This window comes from Lactuca saligna, chromosome 8, assembly GCF_052625555.1.
Source record: "Lactuca saligna cultivar CGN05327 chromosome 8, ASM5262555v1, whole genome shotgun sequence".
Classification (NCBI taxonomy): Eukaryota; Viridiplantae; Streptophyta; class Magnoliopsida; order Asterales; family Asteraceae; genus Lactuca; species Lactuca saligna.
Window position 1 is genome coordinate 138708621 of NC_136424.1, and position 23477 is coordinate 138732097.

Below are 23477 nucleotides of genomic sequence, written 5' to 3' on the forward strand. Positions count from 1 at the left end.
GGTAATAACACTTGAGGAAAGATTTCATTTAATGATAAGCTATGATTTTTTTTTTCCCATAGAATATTACTACAATTCTTTTGCTTTATGAAAAGTAAATTAGTTGAGCATCAAACATAGTTTCCCCACCACGTTAAAAGTTAAAATTCAAAAGTTTGGTAGACTTTCAATATATGTCCTATTTTGGCAAAGAATAGTAGAATACAATATGGACGCACTCCATGACACGTACGAATGAACACATCTTAAAGTGAAAGTATTTATACAAGTTTAAATCATAACAAGTAATACTTTTTTCAATATATTGATAAGTAATACACATTTACAAATTATGAATTAATATTTATCAAATAACTACGAGTACAACCTTTATTGATACAAGATAACCTAGATAGCTAAGTGTAATGATAATAAAAAAAAATAACAAATTTTATATGTAGATTTAAAGAGAAATGTTAGTAGATTTCACAAAACTAAAATAAAAAATTATTATGAAATCATATATTTATACCAAAAAGAACTATTATAAGAGTTTAATCACTAGTTGATAATAATATGTTTATAATATTATAGACGATTGAAATTCTATACACATTTTAAACTGAGGAGATAATCACATGTAACAGAATGTTCTATTATATTTTATGAACATATTCTCGCATAGCAAACTCATATAGTATTCTAAAATACTTGCAAATAAGCACAAATGTCATTTCAACAATCTTTGCATCATGTACAACCTTTAAAGCATCAACCTTTATGCTATATATAGAACAGTGCTTCTTGCCCAAGTTCCTCGCAGTTTCGCGCTTCCTTTGCACTCAACAATCTCATCAAAACAAACTCTCTCTAAGTAGTAAATTAACACAAGTGATTCGTGGGTTGAAGGTATCTGTTTGCGAATTCATTTCGGTTTTGTTTTTGAATGATATTTTTCTGGGATTTCTCGCACAAGGGTTTTAAGTTCCTGAAAGGGTTTCGATCAAGTTACCGAATGTGTTTGCTTTTTTGTTCATTCGAAAATTGATCTCCTTGATGATTAATATGTTCAAGTGTAAGTTTCTTGTTTGATTGTTTACTCAATATGTCGAGAATTCGCTATTTTCTTTTCTTCCTGGGTACTCCTTGTGATGGTCTTCATACTAACGATTCATCGGTTTCATGGGTGTTTTGATCCTGCATTCGACAATGCTACAATCGTTGATTGATAAGTTTATGTTAACAAATGTGATTTCGTTCCATTTCATGTGTTTCTTTCTCGATTTTTTTTTGTGGGTTCTGCGAGAATCGAAATGCAATTTCTTCTGATCAGTTACATGTGCACATTATCTGTTTGTTAAAATGTCTAAACCAAATTTTCCCCTCAATTTTTTCTAGGAGCGCCATCAATGGGTTCAGATTATGGTTATTCAAGCACTAGAAATTTAGGTAAAACCCAACTTGGTGGAGTAATTTTTGGTGCCAAAAAGACAACAATCAAAGAATGTATTTCAAAGCAACTCTTTGGTAAGTCCCAAAACTCCACTTACAATCAATCTTTTCTACTCAAATCCCATATCAAAACCACAAAAAAAGCTTCAATTCTTAATTCCTTACTAATACAAATTACAAATTTATAACAGGTTTACCACATCAACACTTTGTGTATGTGAAAAAAATCGACCCTGGTCTCCCACTATTTCTCTTCAACTATACAGATAGAACATTACTAGGCATCTTTGAAGCTGCAAGCTCTGGTCAAATGAACATTGACCCTTATGCATGGAATAGTGATGGATCACAAAGAACACCATATCCTTCTCAGGTACACTGTATAAGTTGTACTGTCTTTGACACACATTGGACTTAGACAAAAAGACACAAATACCCTCATCATACTTGTCATTGAAATTTGAAAACTTGATGTTTTAAATCAGGTTCAAATCCGAGTAAAGCTGCAATGCAAACCATTAACAGAGATTCAATTCAAACCAATAATTATGGACAACTACTATGCTCAGAATCTCTTCTGGTTTGAATTAGATCATGCTCAAACAAATCGGTTATTATCTTTATTATCATCTCAAGCTTTTTCGGGTCCATGTACAACACTTATTCCACATGGTACAACAAAACCAAAAACATTTTTGTCTTTAGAAAATGAACGTGTACCCTATATGCCCCTAGAAGTCACTGGGAATTTAAATAGTTCCAAGAGTTTGCCTAACAATGTAAAAGATATCAAGACTTTCAACATTGCTAATGAGAAGGAAGCTATATGTATGAAGCTTAAAGAACTTGCTTTAAAGCGTAAAAATTCTGAAAAACATGAAAATGTTACTTCTGTTGTGAATGATATGCTGCCCAAAGTTGCTGCCCGACCTTCTTCTGCTGACCGAAAAGATGAGTCTGTTGTTGTTGTGAAAGATATGAGTGTGGAGAATGTTGGTTCTTTATCCAATGATCATCCTGTCATTGCTCAGGTTATATAAATTTATAAAGTATAAATATGATTGTTTATATATATATATATTTTTTTGTGTTTTGCATTGTTCTTGGTGATAATAATATCTAAAAAGTTTGTTGTTTTTTGGTGGATTTTAGTTGATTCAAAAAGTTGAAGATTTGATGGTGTGTAAAATAGCACAAAATGACAAGATTGTTCATTTGGAAAAGAAGATTGCTTATATGGAGCAGAATCTGGTATTTTTTTTTTTTTTTTATATCTAAAGAATCTTGAAGTTTAATTCATTTATAGGATCTTTATTAACTTATGTATATATTTAAATTAAGAATTTTATTCACCAAAACTACAATAATTAAGGCTTGTAACAAAGTTTTTTGTAAAAAAATATATTTAGGATGTTTTGGATTTCTAAATGATTTATAAGAATTGTATATTTTTTTATATTAAATTAGGAATCACAAAATATTTTTACTTTCTTCTATAAATTAATAATCAAACTAATATAACTAAGCGTTTTATGCAGAAAAATCCCATTATTTTGGGAAATTTTTTGATAAAGTCCTAAATGTTTTTTTTTTTTTTTTGTTTTTTTTTTTTTTTTTTTTATGAAAAGAAAAGTCCCATTATTTTGGGAAAATCACATAATCTGTCATTTCCTGTTAAAATACAAAAAATGACTTTTTCGTTAATTTGGCCAAAAAGTTAAATGATCTGGACTTTTCTGTTAAAAAAATAACATTTATGACTTTATCGAAAGTTTCCCAAAATAATTTGACTTTTGTGCATATATTCCTTTCCTGTTAAAATATAAAAAAAAGACTTTTTTGTTAATTTGGACAAAATATTAAATAATCAGGATTTTTCTGTTAAAAGAAATTACGACTTTATCAAAAATTTCCCAAAATAATGAAACTTTTCCACATAAAACCCTATAAGTAATACTATTAAATTCATAAACCCATGTTAGCCACATAGTGGGACACTGTCCGAAAGAATAACCTTTTTGCAGAAATAGTAACAACTGTCTTCATGACATATTCATATAATAAAAAAAAACAAAAATTCTTGGAATGGTGTAGTATCAATTATCAAATATGAATATTAATAACTTTTTTTTATTTTTGTATGTTATGATACTTTTTTCAGGCTGAAGCGGAAATGGAAATCAAGAACCTAAAAGATCTGTGCCACATTGTTGAAACATCTGTAGATAGTCAAGAGTTTTATGAAATAAAAGGAGATAATGGAATGAATTCGGTTGATAATTCGATCCTTCTTGTTGGTGGATATGATGGTGTATCATGGTTATCATCATTAGATTGCTTTACACCTTCACAAATTATGACTAGACCTCTTGAGCCCATGAATGGTGAAAGATGTTATGCAGCTATCACAAAGTTAGATGGTGATATTTTCGTGTTTGGTGGTGGGACATCTGGTCAGTGGTTCGATACAGGTATTACTTACTGTGTTTGGTATGCATTGGACTCAGACTGATGTGAATGAGACAAAAAGTGCAGTTTTTTGTTTGATTTAAAAAGGTGGGACATGTTTAGACTGGGACCCGCGATTGAACTTTTGTGTGTGAAAAAGACGTGAATACCCCTACTTATCTTTTTCATCATGGAAAATAGCCCTAGAATGCTTGACATGCATTGGATTGAGACTCAGATTGATGTCAATGAGATATAAATTATAGCTTTATGTCCTATTCAAAAAGGTGGGACAAAGATTGTCTCTTGATCATTTTTGTGTGTAAAAGACGTTAATGCTCTTCTTATCCTCATCATTAAAAATAGCCAAAGAAAGGTTATTGTGCATTGGACTGGGACTGAAATCGATATCAATAGGATAAAAAAATGAAGTTTTTTTGTCCCATTCAAAAAAGTGGGATAAAGACATTCTCTTGATCTTTCATGTGTGTAAAAGACGTTAATGCCCTTCTTATCCTCATCATAAAAAATAGCCCTAGAAAGGTTATTGTGCATTGGTGTATGTTATGAGCTGGACTTATAAGAACAGATTCAATAACATAAAATCAACCAAATGGTTCGAATATTGATTGAAAAACACTCTATAATACCCAAAAGATTACAAGAACAAATGATAGTTTAGCTGATTCGAGATAGCCAATCTCCCGAGGAATATATTCCAGATTTCGCTAAAAGATTGATAGATCCCTCACTCTCCCTATCCACTACCCTCTTATACTATCTGACATAACAAACTAATAATATGAAATGCCCAAAATACCCCTAATTCTCCTTGCATTAGTAAGATGATCTTTATTTGTTAATTTCCCAAACTACCTCCTATCTAAAATAACATGATGTAGTGGATGCACAACAGTGTATTGGGACAAAAATTGCAGCTTTTTGTCCCATGACTTTTTCTGGATTTATTTTGTGTGTAAAAGACGTAAATACCCTTGTTCAGTCCTGTTTTTCTCCTGGGACAACAGGATCTTCATTATCTCTTCACACTTGTCTTATAAGTAATAATTGTTTATTTTTTTTGTTTGTGAATGTGAAGCTGAATCATATAATCCGGGAGCAAATCAGTGGACAATTTGCCCTCCATTAAGTAGGAAAAATGGAAGTCTTGGTGGAGCTACTGTGAATGATAAAATTTATGCAGTTGGTGGTGGAAATGGTGTTGAATGCTATTCAGCTGTTGAGATGTTGGATTTTGATATCGGCTCTTGGATTCCAACACGCTCCATGCTTCAAAAGGTTAATTTTTTTTTTATTTATAAAATTTTAACATGAAATTATATAAGTAATAGAAAAACTGTACATATGTTCTTTCAGAGGTTTGCTTTGGCTGCTGCTGAACTTAATGGGGCACTTTATGCTGTTGGTGGTTATGATGAAAACTACTACTTGAGGTACTTCATCTTAAGGCATTCTTAATGTGAAAAAGACATGAATACCCTTCTTCTTATTATGTGGAAATTTTGTTATGTCTGCAGGACTGCTGAAAGATTTGATCCCAGAGAACATTCTTGGAAGAAAATAGCGAGCATGAGTTCAGTGAGGGGATGCCCTTCTATGGTTGTTTTGAATGAAAAATTGTAAGGCTTATGATATTTTTTTCACATGTTAAATGTGTATTAATTTAACAATGTTTCACTTTTTTCCTGATTTATGCAACAAAGTGGTTTTTTATACGAAATGTGCAACACGTTTTGTTTTAGGACAAAAAGATGTGACATTTTGTTAGTATCTTGATAAACCAGTTGAAATGTATTGTTGCATAAATTCGTAAAGAATGAAACATGGTTGCATAAAATGGTAAAAAGGTGAAACATTGTTGCACAAAATGGTGAAAAGGTGAAACATTGATACATAAATTGGTAAAGAACGAATCATTGTTGCATAAAATGGTAAAAAGGCGAAACATTTTGCATAAAGGGGTACAAAGGTGAATCATTGTTGTATAAAGTGGTAATAGAGAGAAACATTGTTGCATAAAGTGGTAAAAGAGAAAAATATTGTTGCATAAAATGGTAAAAACTTGAAACATTGTTTCATAAATTGGTAAAAGAGTGAAACAAAGTAACTTAAATAAGCATTTAACCGGTGCCAAATCATGAGAATGTTTTATATTTGGTGGTTTCATATATCATCTAAAAACCACTTTGTTGCATAAATTCGGAAAAAATAAAAATAAAATATCGTTACATTTATAGCTTAATGCTAAATTTGTTGTTGATTTGCAGATATGTTATAGGAGGTTATGATGGTGATGCAATGGTGTCAACCGTAGAAGTCTATGATCCTCGAGCCGGATCATGGATGACCGGAGAGCCAATGAACCACCCTCGGGGATTTTCGGCCGCCGCAGTCGCCGGAGATTCTATTTACGTTTTTGGTGGCCTCAAAAGTGGCAAAGAAATCAACGACACTGTAAGTGGCTTCCATCATCTAAGGGTATTTTAAACATTTGACTCAGATTCTGACTGTTGGCTTTTATTAATGGTAGGTTGAATGCTACAAGGAAGGACGAGGGTGGGAAATGACAAATTCCAATGTTGCTTGGCGAAAGTGTTTTTTATCGGCTATTGCTCTATGAATACGAGCAAAGGCTAATTTTCGCTAAACCGGTTTTGTTAATAAAATGTTGTCGGATTTATGGTATGGAGTTTATGGAGTAAATTGGTATTAGGGTAACGTATGGGAGATTTATGGTTTTGGCTATGATCTAATATTGCCAATTATTGTAAGTAACAAATTTGTAGAAATTTATGGTTTTTGGATCGAGTCTATTTTATTTCTTTTAGCTTCTCTAAGAAAATATTGATTAATTTTAAGTCGAGCTTTACCTTATGCTCATGAAGGTTTGAGGTAGTAAATGGTCAATTAGGGCATTGTAGTTAGGATTGTGATCCTTTTTTACCATAACGGTTCGAAATTGTCGATGAGATGACTTATTATTATTGTATTTTGTTGATTTTCAACTAATATATTTAGAGCAGTCAATTCTAACCCAACCTAATAATTAGTAGGTTGAATTAAGATTTTCAACTCATTTAATTAAATGGATCAATTAATCTAAGATGTTTAAGTAATTGAGTTAGGTTAATGTTGAAATTTCCAGTCTCTTAACCTGTTTAAGATTTTTAAGTTTTGTCAAGTTATATTTGTTTAGCATTAATATGTAATTAATATTTTAATAATTAAAAGCTTAGGAAGAAAATAAAAACATACGTGATACAAGTAGTAGCCGTAATCGGATACAACCTTACATCCTTAGTCGCCTACTTTGTTACTCTTCTTGTCTCACATAACCTTGAAGGTTACTATCGGTCTCCTCCTACTCTTCCATATTATGAACAAACCCTAATCGCTACAGTATTTTTGAAAGTACTATGTCTCCTCCTTCTTTGTCATCTAACTATCAGCCTTCAATCATTCTTATCGATTATTGAAGTTTTTAAGTTTTATGTAGTTTTATTTGAAAGATTAATGAAGTTTTTAAATTTTACGTATTTTTAAAAATGTTAGGTTTATAAAAAGAATAAAAATAAATAATCAGGTCAACCAATTTGATAAAATAAACAGTCAAATCAATCTATACGATAAATAAACATATTAGGTTAGATTGAGATAACCGGTTTATTTAAACCGATCAACACAAAAATAACCAAAAAGAAGTAATCCATCGTCGTCACCCGTAATAAACATTTATGAATAGTCTAATATTTTATTGTTAAACAAAAATGTGTTAACTAAATGCTTGAGACTAGAAAGTGGGGATACTTGTTATACATTAAAAAAACACTCAACTAAGGCACACAAATCAAAAAGTACATAGGTATTTTTGACATTGTTCTTATTCTTTGTATTTTTTTTATAAACTTTAACGATTGAATGTACAAATACGTACTCTTCTCTTTATGAGCAATGAATGATTTGAATGAACACGGATGGTTAATTTTCTTTTTTGAACATTCTTAGTTAAATGTGTTTCTATTATATTTAACTGATTTAACGATCATGATATGAGAGAACTTCTCTCTTGAAAACCGTTAAGTCCGAGTTTATATTAAAGTGAAATCGACGTGAAATTCCTATGTATACACATCATAATCCACTTTTTTCTTCATCTACAAGTACATATATTCATCGAGTTTAGATTGCTTCTATATCACTATCATCTGGAACTCTATCTAAAACCAAACGAATCCCTGAGTCCATCAATCGATCTTTCACATGCCCTTCACTTGTGAAGTTATGCTTTCATGGTTGCCTTTCTCGAACTTTTATCTCCTTCAATGTGGTAATTTAGCAATGTCAAAGCCACCATCATCCCCAATCGATTTTAGGGTTGTTCATTGCATCAAGATTCTAGTGATCATCCACACTTAAATCGATCAATTCAGGGCCCGATTTTGCTAAAGAAAATCGTTGTTTCTTAAAAAACAAAATAACAACCGAACAATCGTCGGTTTTTGAAGATGGATACTTCTGTCGCCAAGCTCGCACTGCCTTATCTATTAGAAATCTTGCCGCCATTGATCGGTTCCTTACAGATCCGACTATTTTTACCACCTCGTTGTTTGTTAGCACATCCCACACCTAAACCAAATTAACATAAAATCAAAAAATGATAATAGGGTTATGGAAGTAATACATCGAACAATGTGAAAGTTTTGATCTTGATCTTACTCCATCCGTCGCTAATACCACAAATTCATCTCTGTTCGTTAGTTTATGGTAGTATATATTTGGAATACATATAAGTCCATAATCTTTTATACAGAAATCCCCGAAAGATCGTGACATTGCAAGTCCGGGGCAATCTTGATCCGGCATCCATACCCTAAACACACTCGACTCACGTTCCATTGGTTGTACTCTCCCACCACAACTCTTTATTCTTTCGTATTCGCCTGTTTAGTGATCATTCATAACGAATCATCATATAAAGGAAACTTGTATGTAAATGTCGCAAATAAACAAGTGTCGCGAAAGGACATATTGAGGGTCTACAATTATAGTATTGGAAGAAAGATTTTACCTTTAGTGTTAGGTTTTAAGTCGACTGTTAGTTGGAGTGTATGAAGTTGATTTCCATTTCTTGTGCAAAGGAGTGCTCGAGAATCTCCTAAGTTTGTGATTATCAAGTTATCGCCCTACGAATTCTACCATTATATGAGAAACCAAACAATTATGTTACATCAATTATTAGTTTTGGACACTACTAATATTTTGAGCATTAGCGATGGATGAGTTGAACGGACTGAATCCGTCGCTAACGGTGTCTTGAAGGATTCAATCTGCTTAAAATTCGTCGTTAATGCCTGAGTTTTGAGTAGTGACAATATTAAGCACCAATGATACCTGTTTAATAACAGATACCGATGTAGAGCCACTACCATAGCTATCTATGCTCTTATTTGCTTCAAGATCTTCATCCATTTCTTTGAACGATTCAACAATGCTCTTTTTCCACGAAGAAAGAACCGGATCTTTACTATCGTCTATATTTATCACCTTTTTCTTAGAACCATGACCATGATGCGAACAAGATTTTCCATGAATATCAGAATCTCTAAATAGCCATGAGAGTTTCGATGGCAAAGTATCGCGTACATAACACGATACTTTGTGACCAAATGGACCATGTCCATCAAATACACCGCAATAGACCATATCCCTTTTGCCACCAAAGCTCTGAAAAATTGTACGATGATACAATTTAAAGGTTTACATGATTATAAATCTTCAAAATCTAGGGTTTTACAAATTCTTACTTCCCAAACTGTTATCGCGTCTTGATTGACCCCTTTTCGTCCTTGTCGAGTGAACATGGATATAAAGCTTGTAGACCCTTGTAACCTTATACGAGCCCCATAATCGCCAATAGTTATAACTTGGTTGCTATCCTCAGATTTGATGTTCTTTGGTTTGGCATGATGGTCATCCGTGGGTGCCTTTCGGTATCTCAAGCCCGTTTGGCATGTACAACACGCACCCATATTTTGTATTCACAAAAAATCAAGAAGATTAAGTGTGAATTTGTAAAACAACATATTGATACGATGAACCCTAGGCAATGATTGAGATATTAACAGATTATTTATAGACTCTTTTAGTGACGAAATTTGTTTTGTTGTGGTAAAAAGATGATGATCGTTCTATCTGGATGAAGATTTGAAGGTGAATGCATGTGCAAAATGATCTTACAATGATGATCGTTGGCAAAAGAATACGGTCATTGAAGATACAACCAAAATGACCGTAATTTTGCCATTCTTTCGATCCATGCATCTTTATTTTTCTTTTTATCGTCTCTCCTGCTTAGGAACCTCTTATTTTACGCAATTATTCATGGTGTTTTTGTATAGGTCGATCGAAGGATACATACTTAAATGGGGGGATTTATATATTGATAAAACAATAGCCGATCTTTAAGTTACTTTTAATGGATAACCCAGCAAGAACATTAATTTGCATAAATCAAACGTCATACTTCTTTTGGTTTATCGCGTGATCCTATACTAATAAAAAAGTAGTTATTCTGCTCTATTTATTCTGCTATGTGTCACCATATTAGATCTCTTAATTAATGTGTTGCCACTTGTCAATCTATTAATTCTCCATTTAAAATTTATTAGACCTCCTCATTAATGTAATGCTATTTATCAATATATTTATTTTCTATTTTAAGTTTTAAATTTTAAATTTTATATTATTGTTATCATTAATTCAGAAATAAAAAATGTCTAATATATAATAAAAATTAATTTTACTTATTTTTTGAATTAATGATTATAATTTTACATAACTAATAAAAATATCTCTTAATTAGTAATTTATTTAAAATAAATGATTAATAATTTTGATTTTTTATTATAAAAATCTAATTAATTTTATAACCGTGATTCTCACGGGTTATAAGGATGAGATATATATGACAATTAATGATGTATGTACATATATGTCCATAAAAACATACATGTATGTATGTATGATATGCATATGTTTGTATGCACACAAATCTTCTTAATAATCATTTGGAGCAAAGGTGATGTTAATGGGTGTTATCTAAAAAAACCCATGATAAGATATGTATGTGTGGGTGTATGGGCCGTACATACATACATATGCCATCATTGGGGTTCATTTAAGATCCCCAATATTAAAATCGGCCTAACCAGGAGCTAGACAAATGAAGTAATTACAAAGAGTTTATGACATGTATTGGGTTTTCGAACCAACCTACAAAATTACTCATAAATTTATTACTTCTATTAGAAAAATTGAGTTACTATGAAGTTGAAAATAGTTGCTTTTCTTGGTTTGACCTTCCAATGATTTCATTATGAAATTTCTAAATTGCTAAAAACTTTGTAAATATGACCGCGTTCAGACACATCCTCTACACAATAGTACTCCAAAAACCGACTCTCCCATGCTACACATTTGGTTAAGTATGACCGCGTTGTTGGAATAGTGTCTAAGGCTGCAACTATATTAGGCAAGTATTTGATCCGGTTGTGCATGGTCCTTTTGGGTTGCCTTCACCATAGCAACTTGATGGATGATTTATTAAAAGAGAGTAAATATTATAAGGAATAATATATGGCTATTTGATTAATATAAGTCATAGATTAATTGGAATTAATTTGGTGACTTAAAGAGATTAATTAAATAAGAGGGTATAAACTGTCAATTGTTTGATAGTTAAACTTTAGACTATAAATCCTTATCCTAGATAGGATGGATGATTTCTAGGGCTTGGATAAGCCAAAATCGTCCATAGGGTTATCAAGGAAAGGATATGGATCAACTTAAAGTCTAAGTTATCCAATTAGGGTTAAAGCTGTAATCCTTAAGGAGTCTACAAGTATAAATAGACCCTAGGGGTGAGGGAATTCGACACACCATCAAAAGTAGAGATACTCTGGCCGAATTCCTCCCCTCTCCTCTCTCCTAAATCATCTTGCTTGCTATTGGTGTTTGTAAGCCATTAGAGGAGTGACATTTGTGACTCTAGAAGCTCCAAGACAACAAGATCAACAAGGAATCCAAAGGTATGATTCTAGATCTATTTCAATGTTGTTATTTAAACCTCATTAGTCATTTGAAGTCTTGGATTCAAAGCATGTTTAATTAGAAAGCCTAGATCCAAGCATTAGGGTTTTGCATGCGCACATAGGAAAGTTCTTATGGCTAAAACCCATCAGTGGTATCAGAGCATAGCTTGGTTTTCTTTAAATTGTTGCTTGATTAACTGAAACAAACCTGCAAAATTCGATTTTGGGTTTATGAGTCATGGACTCGGCGAGTTCCAAAGTGGACTCGGCGAGTAGGCCTGACTCGGCGAGTCCCTTTGTGTACTCGGCGAGTCCGGACGTCTGGATTAGGCAAAACCGGGATTTTTTCATGTTTATCTTATGGAAACTTACCTTAATCATATTAGATCAACCCTAATCCGTTTTTTGATATATATGACTATAATCTTGATCTAATTAAAGATATTTATCATCTAATAAAATATTTAATTTCCTTATGTGATAAATGATTAATTATTTTGATAATTATCTTAAAAGAAATCTTGGATAAATCAAATAAAGATAATTAGGATATTAATTGTTAATTGGAATTATTTGTTATTTGATCCTTCATGTTTTAAATGTTTAAAACCTACCCTAAAGTTTTGAAATTTATATTTGTGATTAAAAGTTTTAATTTAGACAACTTAAATTTCAAACCCTAGATTTTGAAAAAGTTTTAAAATACAACCCTATACTAATATGATATTACTAGAATAATATATATATGTGTAACTAAATGCTAGTTTTACCGTTAGTAGGCCTCATTCACGAAGCCAATCTATAAGGTGGGTATAAGGTTGCAGCCTATAAAATGGCGCTTAATGGGTGTACACTCACACCAACGCTTGCTTGATTGGTGGAGGGTCGTTAGCCGAACGGGTAGGATAGGGCAACCTCATCTTCTCATTAAAAGTATAATAAGAAATATAAAGTAACTACACGTTTTAAAAATTTCCCAATCTTAGTTACTTTAGGAAAAGTGAATTGATGCAATCCCATGAAATTACACTTTGCACCTTGCTAAGAAGTTAGTGGAGCGTGTGTGGTTTACCGGCACACTAATTGGTTCTAAGCGAAGGTGGCAAAGGGTGATTCATTGTTTATCATAGTTCGATGGAGCGTGTGTGGTTTACCGGCACATCGAATATATGATCGTTACAATGAAGGCACCATGTGAATTTGCATGGTAATTCACACCCGCTTTGTGATCCTCGGCATCCCAGTCACAAACGAGAGGGGCATATCGAGATTTAAACATGCCATTGAATAGTTTCAATGAATCTCATCCGAACCTAGGAATTCTCAAAAACACTTAGGACTAATAGTTTAAGTTTTGTAATGGAGAATTAGTGAATCGTCATTCACTTACCTTCAATTTATTTGCATGTTAGATTACGACATCCCTTTTCTAGTATGTAAATGTTATTGTTGGATCCTAGCCCTAATTTTCTTATTGGGTGATAATTAGGGATTATTATTCTAATCTATCTTTGTCCTTTTTCTAATTGAAGATGTCGAATGCAAACAACGCTGCTGCTAGTTCTTTCACATTGATGAGCCTTTGCCAAAAGGTCACCTTCGATGGAACGAACTTTAGCGAATGGATAAGATACATTCGCACCATTGCTCGCTATGAGGATAAAGAGTATGTCCTCGATGAGAAGCTCGAGAAAATCAACCCCGAAGTTGCTACTCCCGAAGAAATCACCGCCTTTGAAACTCATGAGCGAGATGCAGCGAAGGTACATTGCATCATGATCGCCACCATGAACTCCGAATTCCAAAAGTCCTACGAGGACATGTATCCATACGAGATGCATCAAGACTTGTTGGAGAGATACCACCAAAACGCGAGACAAGAGCGTTATGAGATTTTCACTAACATGATCTCCGCTAAGATGGGTCATGGAGAATCTCTTACCGTGCACCTGCAAAAGATGCAAAGGTATGTCGACCGCCTTCGCAAGTTAAATGTTGACTTCGGTGAAGACTTGGCGATCGATATGGTGCCTCACTCTTTGCCTCCGATGTACAACCAATTTAGGATGACCTACCACATGAACAAAGAAGAGGTCACCCTAAGCAAACTCCAAGGTCTCTTGAGGGTCGCTGAGAGCAACTTCAAGGACAAGTCAGTTGCACCTACTCCCAATCCATCCGCTGCTCCTGTCTTGGCTATTGGTCAAGGGAAGGGAAAGAAGAGGAAAGCTTCATCGAATAACTATCGCAAGGTGAAAGCCCGAGATGGTGCCTCTTCTAGTGGGACCAAAGTTGATCCCGCTAAGCCCCGCTCCAACCCAAAGGAGGTAGAGTGCCACCACTGCCACAAGATAGGACATTGGAAGAGAAGCTGCCCGGATTACCTGCAAGCGATCAAAGAAGGAAAGATCAAGCCATCTTTCGCAGGTATATACACAATCAAATCTAACGATTCTAATCATGCTGTTTCTTGGGTTCTTGATACCGGTTGTGGTTATCACATTTGTTCTAATGTGCAGGGACTAAGAAGAAGTAGGGATGTAGAGCAAGGAAGGATCAGTCTAATCATGGGGAACAGAAGATCGTCGCGTGTGACCAAGATTGGAGTGTATTCTTTAGTGCTTAGGAATAGTTTGGTTTTAGATTTGAACAATTGTTGCTATTAGCCAGAAATGGCTAGAAACATCATTTCATTTCATGGTTTATATAGACAAGGATTTAGATTTTCTTTTAATAATGAGAATGGTTCTATTTTGGCTTATCTAAATGGTGTCTTTTACTTTGAAGCTATACCATGTAATGGAATATATGAAACTGTTATGATTGTTGATAACTTAGGAAATGATGTTTTGAATATTGATTCTTCCACCAGTATGGATAAAGCATCCTTGTGGCATTGTCGTCTTGGACATGTCAACAAGAAACGCATAGCACAACTCAAAAAGGATGGAGTGTTGGAGTCATTCGACCTTAGGGAAGATGACACATGCGAGTCTTGTTTACTTGGAAAGATGACTAAGTCACCCTTCACGAGTACTTGTGAAAGGGGTGAGGGGCTATTGGACCTAATACATACCGATGTATGTGGACCCTTTAGATCAACCACGAAGGATGGGAACCGCTTCTATGTGACTTTTACCGATGACTATAGTAGATATGGGTATATCTACTTAATCAAGCAAAAGTCAGACACCTTTGAAAAGTTCAAAGAGTTCAAGAATGAAGTGGAGAATCAATTGGGCAGGAAAATCAAGATGCTTCGATCCGATCGAGGAGGAGAGTACCTAAGTCTTGAATTCCACGATTATCTCAAGGAGTGTGGAATAGTTTCGCAATTGACGCCTCCTAGGACACCGCAGTTGAATGGTGTGGCAGAAAGGCGTAATCGAACCTTATTGGATATGGTTCGCTCTATGATGAGTCGTGCTTCACTACCTATCTTCTTTTGGGGGTATGCCTTAGAGACTGCCGCCTATATCCTTAACCGAGTCCCTACTAAGAATGTTGCCAAAACACCTCACGAGATGTGGATAGGGAAAGCTCCCTCGTTGGCACATATCAAGGTTTGGGGTTGCGTGGCTTTCGTAAGACGAGATACTCACAACAAGCTTGAACCTCGAAGTGAGCGATGTATTTTCGTCGGCTACCCGCAAACATCCTTTGGATATCTCTTCTATAGACCGAAAGACAATGTTGTTTTTGTTGCGAGGAGAGGAGTTTTCCGAGAGCGAGAACTCATAAGCCAAGGAGACAGTGGGAGGCAAATCGAACTTGAAGAGATTCAAGAGTCGATAGATGAAGGAACCTCTACCGCTGGCATTCAACCCGAGGAGGAAACTCCGGTTGAACCGATTGACGAATCCTTACCTCTCAGACGTTCCGATAGAGTTAGAGTTCATCCCCAGTTTTATGGTTTTCATATTACTACTGAAGGGGACACGTATATTAGTGATGGTACACTAGTAAATCTTGATGAACCTAATAGATATAAGGAAGCCATGGCAGGCCCAGAGTCTGCGAAATGGAAAGAGGCAATGGATAGCGAGATCCAATCCATGTACGATAACCAAGTTTGGAATTTGGTTGATTATGTGCCCGAACGTAAGACCGTTGGGTGCAAATGGATCTTCAAAAAGAAGACCGACGTGGATGGGAACGTACACACATATGAGGCGCGATTGGTCGCAAAGGGCTTTACTCAAACTCCTGGAGTTGACTATGATGAGACCTTCTCACCAGTTGCGAAGATTAAATCTATTAGAGTGATGCTAGCAATTGCCGCATTTCATGATTATGAGATTTGGCAAATGGATGTCAAGACCACTTTCCTTAACGGAAAGTTGGATGAGGATGTTTACATGGCTCAGCCAGAGGGGTTTGTGGATCCGAAGCATCCGAATAGAGTGTGTAAGCTTGAAAAGTCCATTTATGGACTTAAGCAAGCGTCTCGCAGATGGAATCTTTGCTTCGATGAGAAAGTCAAAGAGTTTGAATTTGTACGAAGCGAAGACGAATCTTGTGTATATGTCAAAGCCAGTGGGAGTATAGTAAGCTTTCTCATTCTATATGTCGATGACATATTACTCATAGGAAACAACATCCCGACTTTGCAGGAAGTCAAGTCCTGGCTCGGGAAGTGTTTCGCTATGAAGGACCTCGGAGAGGCTTCTTACATTTTAGGAATAAGGATAGTAAGAGAAAGAAGTAAGAGACTAATTGGACTTAGTCAGAATACTTACTTAGAGAAGGTACTAAAATGTTTTAGTATGGAAAACTCAAAGAAGGGAGAATTACCGATACAAGGAAATGCCAAGTTGAGTAAGACTCAAAGTCCAAGTACCGAAGCTGAGATAGCAGAAATGAGCCAAGTACCATACGCTTCCGCAGTTGGCTCAATCATGTACGCTATGACTTGTACTCGCCCTGATGTAGCCTTCGCTTTGAGCATGGTTAGCAGATATCAAGGGAACCCTGGCAAACCACATTGGATTGCGGTGAAAAACATCCTTAAGTACCTTCGGAGGACGAAGGAATGGTTCTTAGTCCTCGGAGGGAGTGATGACTTGAAGGTGCAAGGGTATAGTGACGCCAGCTTTCAGACCGACAGGGACAACTATCGTTCGCAGTCGGGCTGGGTCTTTACCCTAAATGGAGGAGCAGTGACATGGAAAAGTTCCAAGAAAGAAACCGTAGCTGATTCAACGTGCGAATCAGAGTACATCGCAGCGAGCGAAGCGTCGAAGGAGGCAATATGGCTAAAGAACTTCATTGGTGATCTTGGAGTTGTGCCGGCCATAAAGGAGCCCATGGAGATTTTCTGTGATAACGAAGGTGCGGTTGCCTTGACCAAGGAACCAAGGGATCATGGTAGATCTCGACATATCGACAGAAAATATCACTTCATTAGACATCGTGTAGAAGAAGGAAAACTCGTAGTGAAGAGGATATCATCAGAAGATAACCCAGCAGATCCGCTTACGAAGGGACTGAGTAGGGTTAAGCACTTGCAGCATGCTAGGAGTATTGGGCTGAAGGATGATATTAGTATAGATTAGATAGTATTAGAAACGTATAATAGATAAATGTAATTAACATTTGATGATTAAATAAAGGAGTTTTATTTATGAGTAAAGTTACTGTCACATGTTAATTGTTTAACTATTGTTTCACTTTGCATGTTTTGACTTCCAGAATAATTGAGTTTATTAGGAATAATCGAATTATTCAAATGGTCCACAATCGTTCATATGTTGGGAGTATATATGAATGAAGATTGTCATGAATTGGTGTGTAGAATGTCTAAATGGTGTTAGACATAGCAAGGGTTGCTGCAACGTTCATGAGTGCTTATGAACTGGTTTTGAGCATTGGAATAAACCCGCGCTTGCTGGAATCAATTTATGGAATACGATATAAAAGGTGATCGCAAGACGATAATATCATATAGTCTTAAAACCTAGATATATGATTTATTATTTGTTAATTGATTATGCATTGATAATGCGAAAACGCATCAGTAACTTGGTGTTATAAAACGCATTGTTGTGTATAGTTGGTTAATGAATAAGTAAATGCATATAAGTCGAAGTTTATCTGTAAATTTTATACTAAGAGGATAGAAGAGATATCTTGGCCACTCGATGATTTGATTTGACTTATGTGCCGGGCTCGGTCAGAACTGAATTGATATGTTTGATTAAGTTCTATGTCAAATAAATCAGAGATCGAGAAATCTAAATGCTTGACTAACCATTCCATAGGATTGTCAGCATGATATCTAATAGAGGACTGTACGATCCCTTATCTAAAGGACAAGATTGATTAGATCAGAGTTTGATAGCGTCTTTGAGAGCTACGATTGCAAACCGAATTGTACTTGTATAGTTACTAGACTTATCCAAGTGGGAGACTGTTGGAATAGTGTCTAAGGCTGCAACTATATTAGGCAAGTATTTGATCCGGTTGTGCATGGTCCTTTTGGGTTGCCTTCACCATAGCAACTTGATGGATGATTTGTTAAAAGAGAGTAAATATTATAAGGAATAATATATGGCTATTTGATTAATATAAGTCATAGATTAATTGGAATTAATTTGGTGACTTAAAGAGATTAATTAAATAAGAGGGTATAAACTGTCAATTGTTTGATAGTTAAACTTTAGACTATAAATCCTTATCCTAGATAGGATGGATGATTTCTAGGGCTTGGATAAGCCAAAATCGTCCATAGGGTTATCAAGGAAAGGATATGGATCAACTTAAAGTCTAAGTTATCCAATTAGGGTTAAAGCTGTAATCCTTAAGGAGTCTACAAGTATAAATAGACCCTAGGGGTGAGGGAATTCGACACACCATCAAAAGTAGAGATACTCTGGCCGAATTCCTCCCCTCTCCTCTCTCCTAAATCATCTTGCTTGCTATTGGTGTTTGTAAGCCATTAGAGGAGTGACATTTGTGACTCTAGAAGCTCCAAGACAACAAGATCAACAAGGAATCCAAAGGTATGATTCTAGATCTATTTCAATGTTGTTATTTAAACCTAATTAGTCATTTGAAGTCTTGGATTCAAAGAATGTTTAATTAGAAAGCCTAGATCCAAGCATTAGGGTTTTGCATGCGCACATAGGAAAGTTCTTATGGCTAAAACCCATCACGCGTTATATAATACACTTCCTTTACACGATAATACTCCAAAAATCTACTCTCCCAAGCTATACATTTGGTTTAGTTTAGTGAGCGTGGTAAAACTCCACCATCTCGCCAAACTGAGAAAATGGACATGTGAAAAATGTATGGTTAACCTTGTCAATGATTGTGTCACATAAAGAGTATAAAGTGAATCCAAATCGATACCTCTTATTATCAAGATTAGACTTGACTGGAAGTTTATTTAGTCTTATTTTCCAAGCGAGAACATTAACCTTGATAGTACAAGATTATTCCATCTCGTAGGTGAATTATAAGCTAACACATGTTTTTTTGTCAATCCACTACCTAACCGAAGATATCGTATGCTCCGAGGTAGACCCTAACTATTGTCTCCTTTTCTAGATTGCTAAGACAATATAACACACTGCAATAAATCATGAAGATCAACCCATTGAACTCCTCTAAGCAACCGACACAAGTAAGAAGGCCACGTAGCAACCGCCACTTGATTACAAACTAGATATTGTTTGTCTTGGTCTAGGTAAGATATTATCATGAAACACAAATTTAAAGTTCCATCCCCTAATAAAGAGTCCACCAATTAGAGTATCCCTCCCATTGCCCATTTTCTTGACATTAAGGAATTGTATGTATGGTTTTGAAGTATAAACGTTCTTCAAAAAGATGATACTTGGATTTTATACGACCATTAGCATTGAATATTATGTTTATTTTCTTTTAGGTATACAAACAGGTTGGTGGGTTCAATCCTTAAGACACCCTAATTCTTGAGTACTTAAAATGTGTAAAATCCTAATATGAAAATTCATTTGTTTCAAAATTTTCTTTATATCCATGGTTAGACTGTTTATTTTATCCATAATTTCAGAAGTTACACTAGAATATGTAAGATTGTTGGTGATCTTAGATTCACCAGACCATTTTTGTGTTTCTGGAATATATAATAGTACCAAAAAGAGTTTAAAATGTGAATTAATGCAATTTTGGTAGTGCAGAGTGCACACTTGTGCAAGAGGGGCACGGCAAATTGAGGGAGGCAAGTGGTACACGTCCCTTACGAGGTCAAGGGGCAAAAGGTTTAGAGGCAGAGTTTCCATATACATCCTAATCTATCATGGGTTGCCAATGTATCAACCCCCAATCTGGTCAATTTATTAGGAAACTCATGATTCAATATGGTTTCATGTCTTGAAATTGCTTTCAACTTTTTGAAACCACTATTTTTTATACTTGGCCTATTTTTGTATAGTATAAGAATATGTGCTCATAATAAGTCATTATTTGGATCTCCTAATGTAAAACCCATTTTTATAACATGTATTATTATGCAAGAATGGACCAGAGTTAGTAGAAAGAAGTGATAGATTACTCTGAGACGATTCAATGGATATAAAGATCGTCGAAAACAAAGTTCGTATGAAGAAGCTATGCCCGTTTGAAGTTAGAATGAAAATATGTTGCTATATTGAGAAAGAAAACCAAAGTCAAACTCAGACGGTTAAAGCCTGTGTCATACCCCAAAACCATTGAACGACGGAAACGTTCTGGGGCGGAGGACGTCATGTACAGTATCACAACAATGAAAAGTAGTAAACAAGCAACAACATCATCCATTGCATTAATAGTATGATTTTAATACAAGTGTGTTCTATCAAATTATAATAGACACTAAAGTATAAACAAAATGAAAGATGAGTCTTGAACGAGCTCCATCTTCTCTAAACCTTGCATCGGTACCTGTCTATGGTTGACTTGAGGATACAAGTTATTTTGAAAGAGAGTATCAGCTTTAAAGCTGGTGAGATCATAAGTATTTTAGTGTCTTAATTTATATGTAACATATGAACTATAAGTATTGAAAATGTATATGAACTGTAAGTATGAAAATGTTTTTAATGATCCTAGGAAACCCTATGTTTCCTACTAATCATATCCTTCTACATAGGCATCTAGTGTCTGTGTGTGTGTCTCTTGTAAGAGTGTGTATTTTCTCAAACCCGACTATCAATAACCAAAAATATAGTTTCTACATTACCGTGCATCGTGTGAATGTTCACGAAGTGAATGTAATGGGAAAATGAAATGGTACTATGGTGTAGTGTCGAACTACAACCGTACTAATTACCTTAAGTCTAGGGTAATCTCGTAAGTACAACAATATTTGTAATAAGTGACTGCCTCTGTACTCCTATTGCCTTATTTGAGGGATAAGGCATAATGTGATGGCTAGATCTCAGGCTAAACGCTCCCCTGTCAAAGGGATTTAGAGACCTTTACACGCCCATGCATGTATGCATGCTGTGAACATCCACATTACTATGATCATGTATACCCGATATAACTATCACAATGCGTTGCGATTCATCGGTATAGTTAGATCCTGAACTTGTTCTATGCTATAGCACCTAGTGATGTCTGCCCTATCAAAGTATATGTAACCGCACTCATGTAAACGTATATATGTAAACGTACTCATGTAAGCGTAACCATGTAAAAACATATCTATGTAATAGTATAGTAATGTACTCTGTGTACTAGCTGTAATGTATGTTCTCTCTATCTAGCAAGTATTGACTCATGAATGAACTGACTCATTGTATGATATCGCGTTCTAGTAATAGTCCTAGTATCTTCCTAAACTACCCTTATGGTAGCTTACTAGTAATATAACTGGTACGTATGAACATGGTCGTATACCCTTGCTACCCAAGGGTATTGAATGAATTGGAAGAAACTTTATGACTATATATGTACACATGATAGATAACTAATATTTAAACGCCCTTCGGACGGGTACCCGATATCCCACCAGACCACATCTCAAGCGCGAAAAGGAAATAGGGTGGATAGCCTTCCTAAGTCTTTTAAACATTCCTTACATAAATATACATATATAGGCATGCAATTTATAATATAAAAGCATAAAGTAAGTTTTGTAAAACCTTTGAACATAATTATTATCTAAGAAACGATCAACTTGATGTCAATCTATAAAATGGTTTAAACGTGTGGGTTTGATAAAACAGTTTAAGTATAAAAGAACATTTGTTTGTAACACAATTATAAATGAGTTTGAAGTGAAGCGTACAGAGTAAAGTGTACAAGTTAATAAGGAGTTTTAATCATATAAAATGTTTATGAAAATCATTTGAAGGAAATTGTTTGGTAAAATGGCTAATGAGTAGCCAATCATTTGAATGTTGCTTACTAATCACATGTGATTGATATAATAACTAGCATAATTCTACTTGTATCCCCCCCCCCCCATAAAACATTTAAAAACAGTTAAAACATTGATTAAGGGGTATGAACTCACCTGTAGTAAGTGATTGGAATTGAACAGACTGTATCATACGGAAGGATCGAACAAGTGCTTGGTGTCAAGTGAAGACTTTAGACACACACAATGATCCTAATTACATATGAAGACATATATATATATATATATATATATATATATATATATATATATATATATATATATATAAACAATTAGTGATTAAAACACTAATTAAACATGTATAAACATTCTAATCCGAGGTAAACACTTTGGTCAAGTTCTAGGAGGCTAATGGGTTGCAACAAAGGAGTGCAAGACCTCTCATGGAAGTTTATGGTCAAAAGACCATATATGTTGGAGCTTACGGCCCAGGGGAGTAAACTCCTGGCCGTAAACTCTCAATAAGGTTCCTAAATGAAGCCTAACATTATTACAACTCAAGTGGTGAATTGCTTCAAGGCTTAAACAAGTGTTTGGGCTTCCTTTTAACTCCTTTGAGGAGTTCACGGCCCTGGGACCATATCCCTTGGAGATTACGTCCGTAATCTCCCTTGGGAGGATGTTTATGGTGTTTTCAAGTCCCTAAATTACTAGGCTCTTGTACTAGGCATTAGAAGAGTTTATGGCACCATTTGGCACCATTTTATGGAGTTCACGGCCCTAGAACTTCTTGGGTCGTGAATACCTTACTCTTGGTGTTTTAAGTGTGTTTGCTAGTCCTAAACTCATTTTGGTACATGTCCAATTTAGTCTCTTGGATTAAGGAACACTTTTGAGGCATTTTGACACTTAAAAATGGAGTTCACAACCCAAGAACTTCCTTGGCCGTGAACTCACATCTAGTCATTGTTTATAATTGATTTTGTGGTCTAAAACATGTAATGGTGGCTTCTAGTTTGAGTTCCAAGGCTTTGAAGGACATTGGGCACACTTTGGCCCTTAAAAAGGAGTTTACTCTTCAAGTGTTCTTGGGCGGTAAACTCCCGAATCTTGGGATTTTGATCCGATTTTGATGTTATAAAATACAATCTAAGCTA

General features: G+C 34.9%; 2 protein-coding genes across 3 annotated transcripts; one reads left to right on the forward strand and one right to left on the reverse strand.

The window, feature by feature from the left end:
* The first annotated feature begins 699 nt into the window (after positions 1–699).
* Positions 700–6909, forward strand: LOC145012331 (influenza virus NS1A-binding protein). Of its 2 annotated transcripts, none has more exons than XM_078971126.1 (11): positions 700–1054; positions 1378–1506; positions 1623–1804; positions 1917–2462; positions 2584–2682; positions 3593–3902; positions 4979–5178; positions 5257–5333; positions 5418–5519; positions 6168–6354; positions 6431–6909. In XM_078971126.1, the coding sequence occupies exons 2-11, from the start codon at positions 1389–1391 to the stop codon at positions 6518–6520; spliced, it is 1911 nt and encodes a 636-aa protein (XP_078827252.1). In that variant the 5' UTR covers positions 700–1054; positions 1378–1388; the 3' UTR covers positions 6521–6909. The 2 variants fall into 2 exon arrangements, with proteins under 2 accessions (XP_078827252.1, XP_078827253.1); XM_078971127.1 differs by having other exon boundaries at positions 701–888.
* A 1118-nt stretch (positions 6910–8027) lies between these two features.
* Positions 8028–10190, reverse strand: LOC145012447 (putative protein phosphatase 2C 65). Its single transcript, XM_078971250.1, has 5 exons — positions 9705–10190; positions 9292–9624; positions 8969–9083; positions 8617–8840; positions 8028–8526 (listed from the first exon to the last, which is right to left on the reverse strand). Exons 1-5 carry the CDS (start codon positions 9927–9929, stop codon positions 8296–8298), a joined length of 1128 nt encoding a protein of 375 aa, XP_078827376.1. The 5' UTR covers positions 9930–10190; the 3' UTR covers positions 8028–8295.
* Between the last annotated feature and the right edge of the window lie 13287 nt (positions 10191–23477).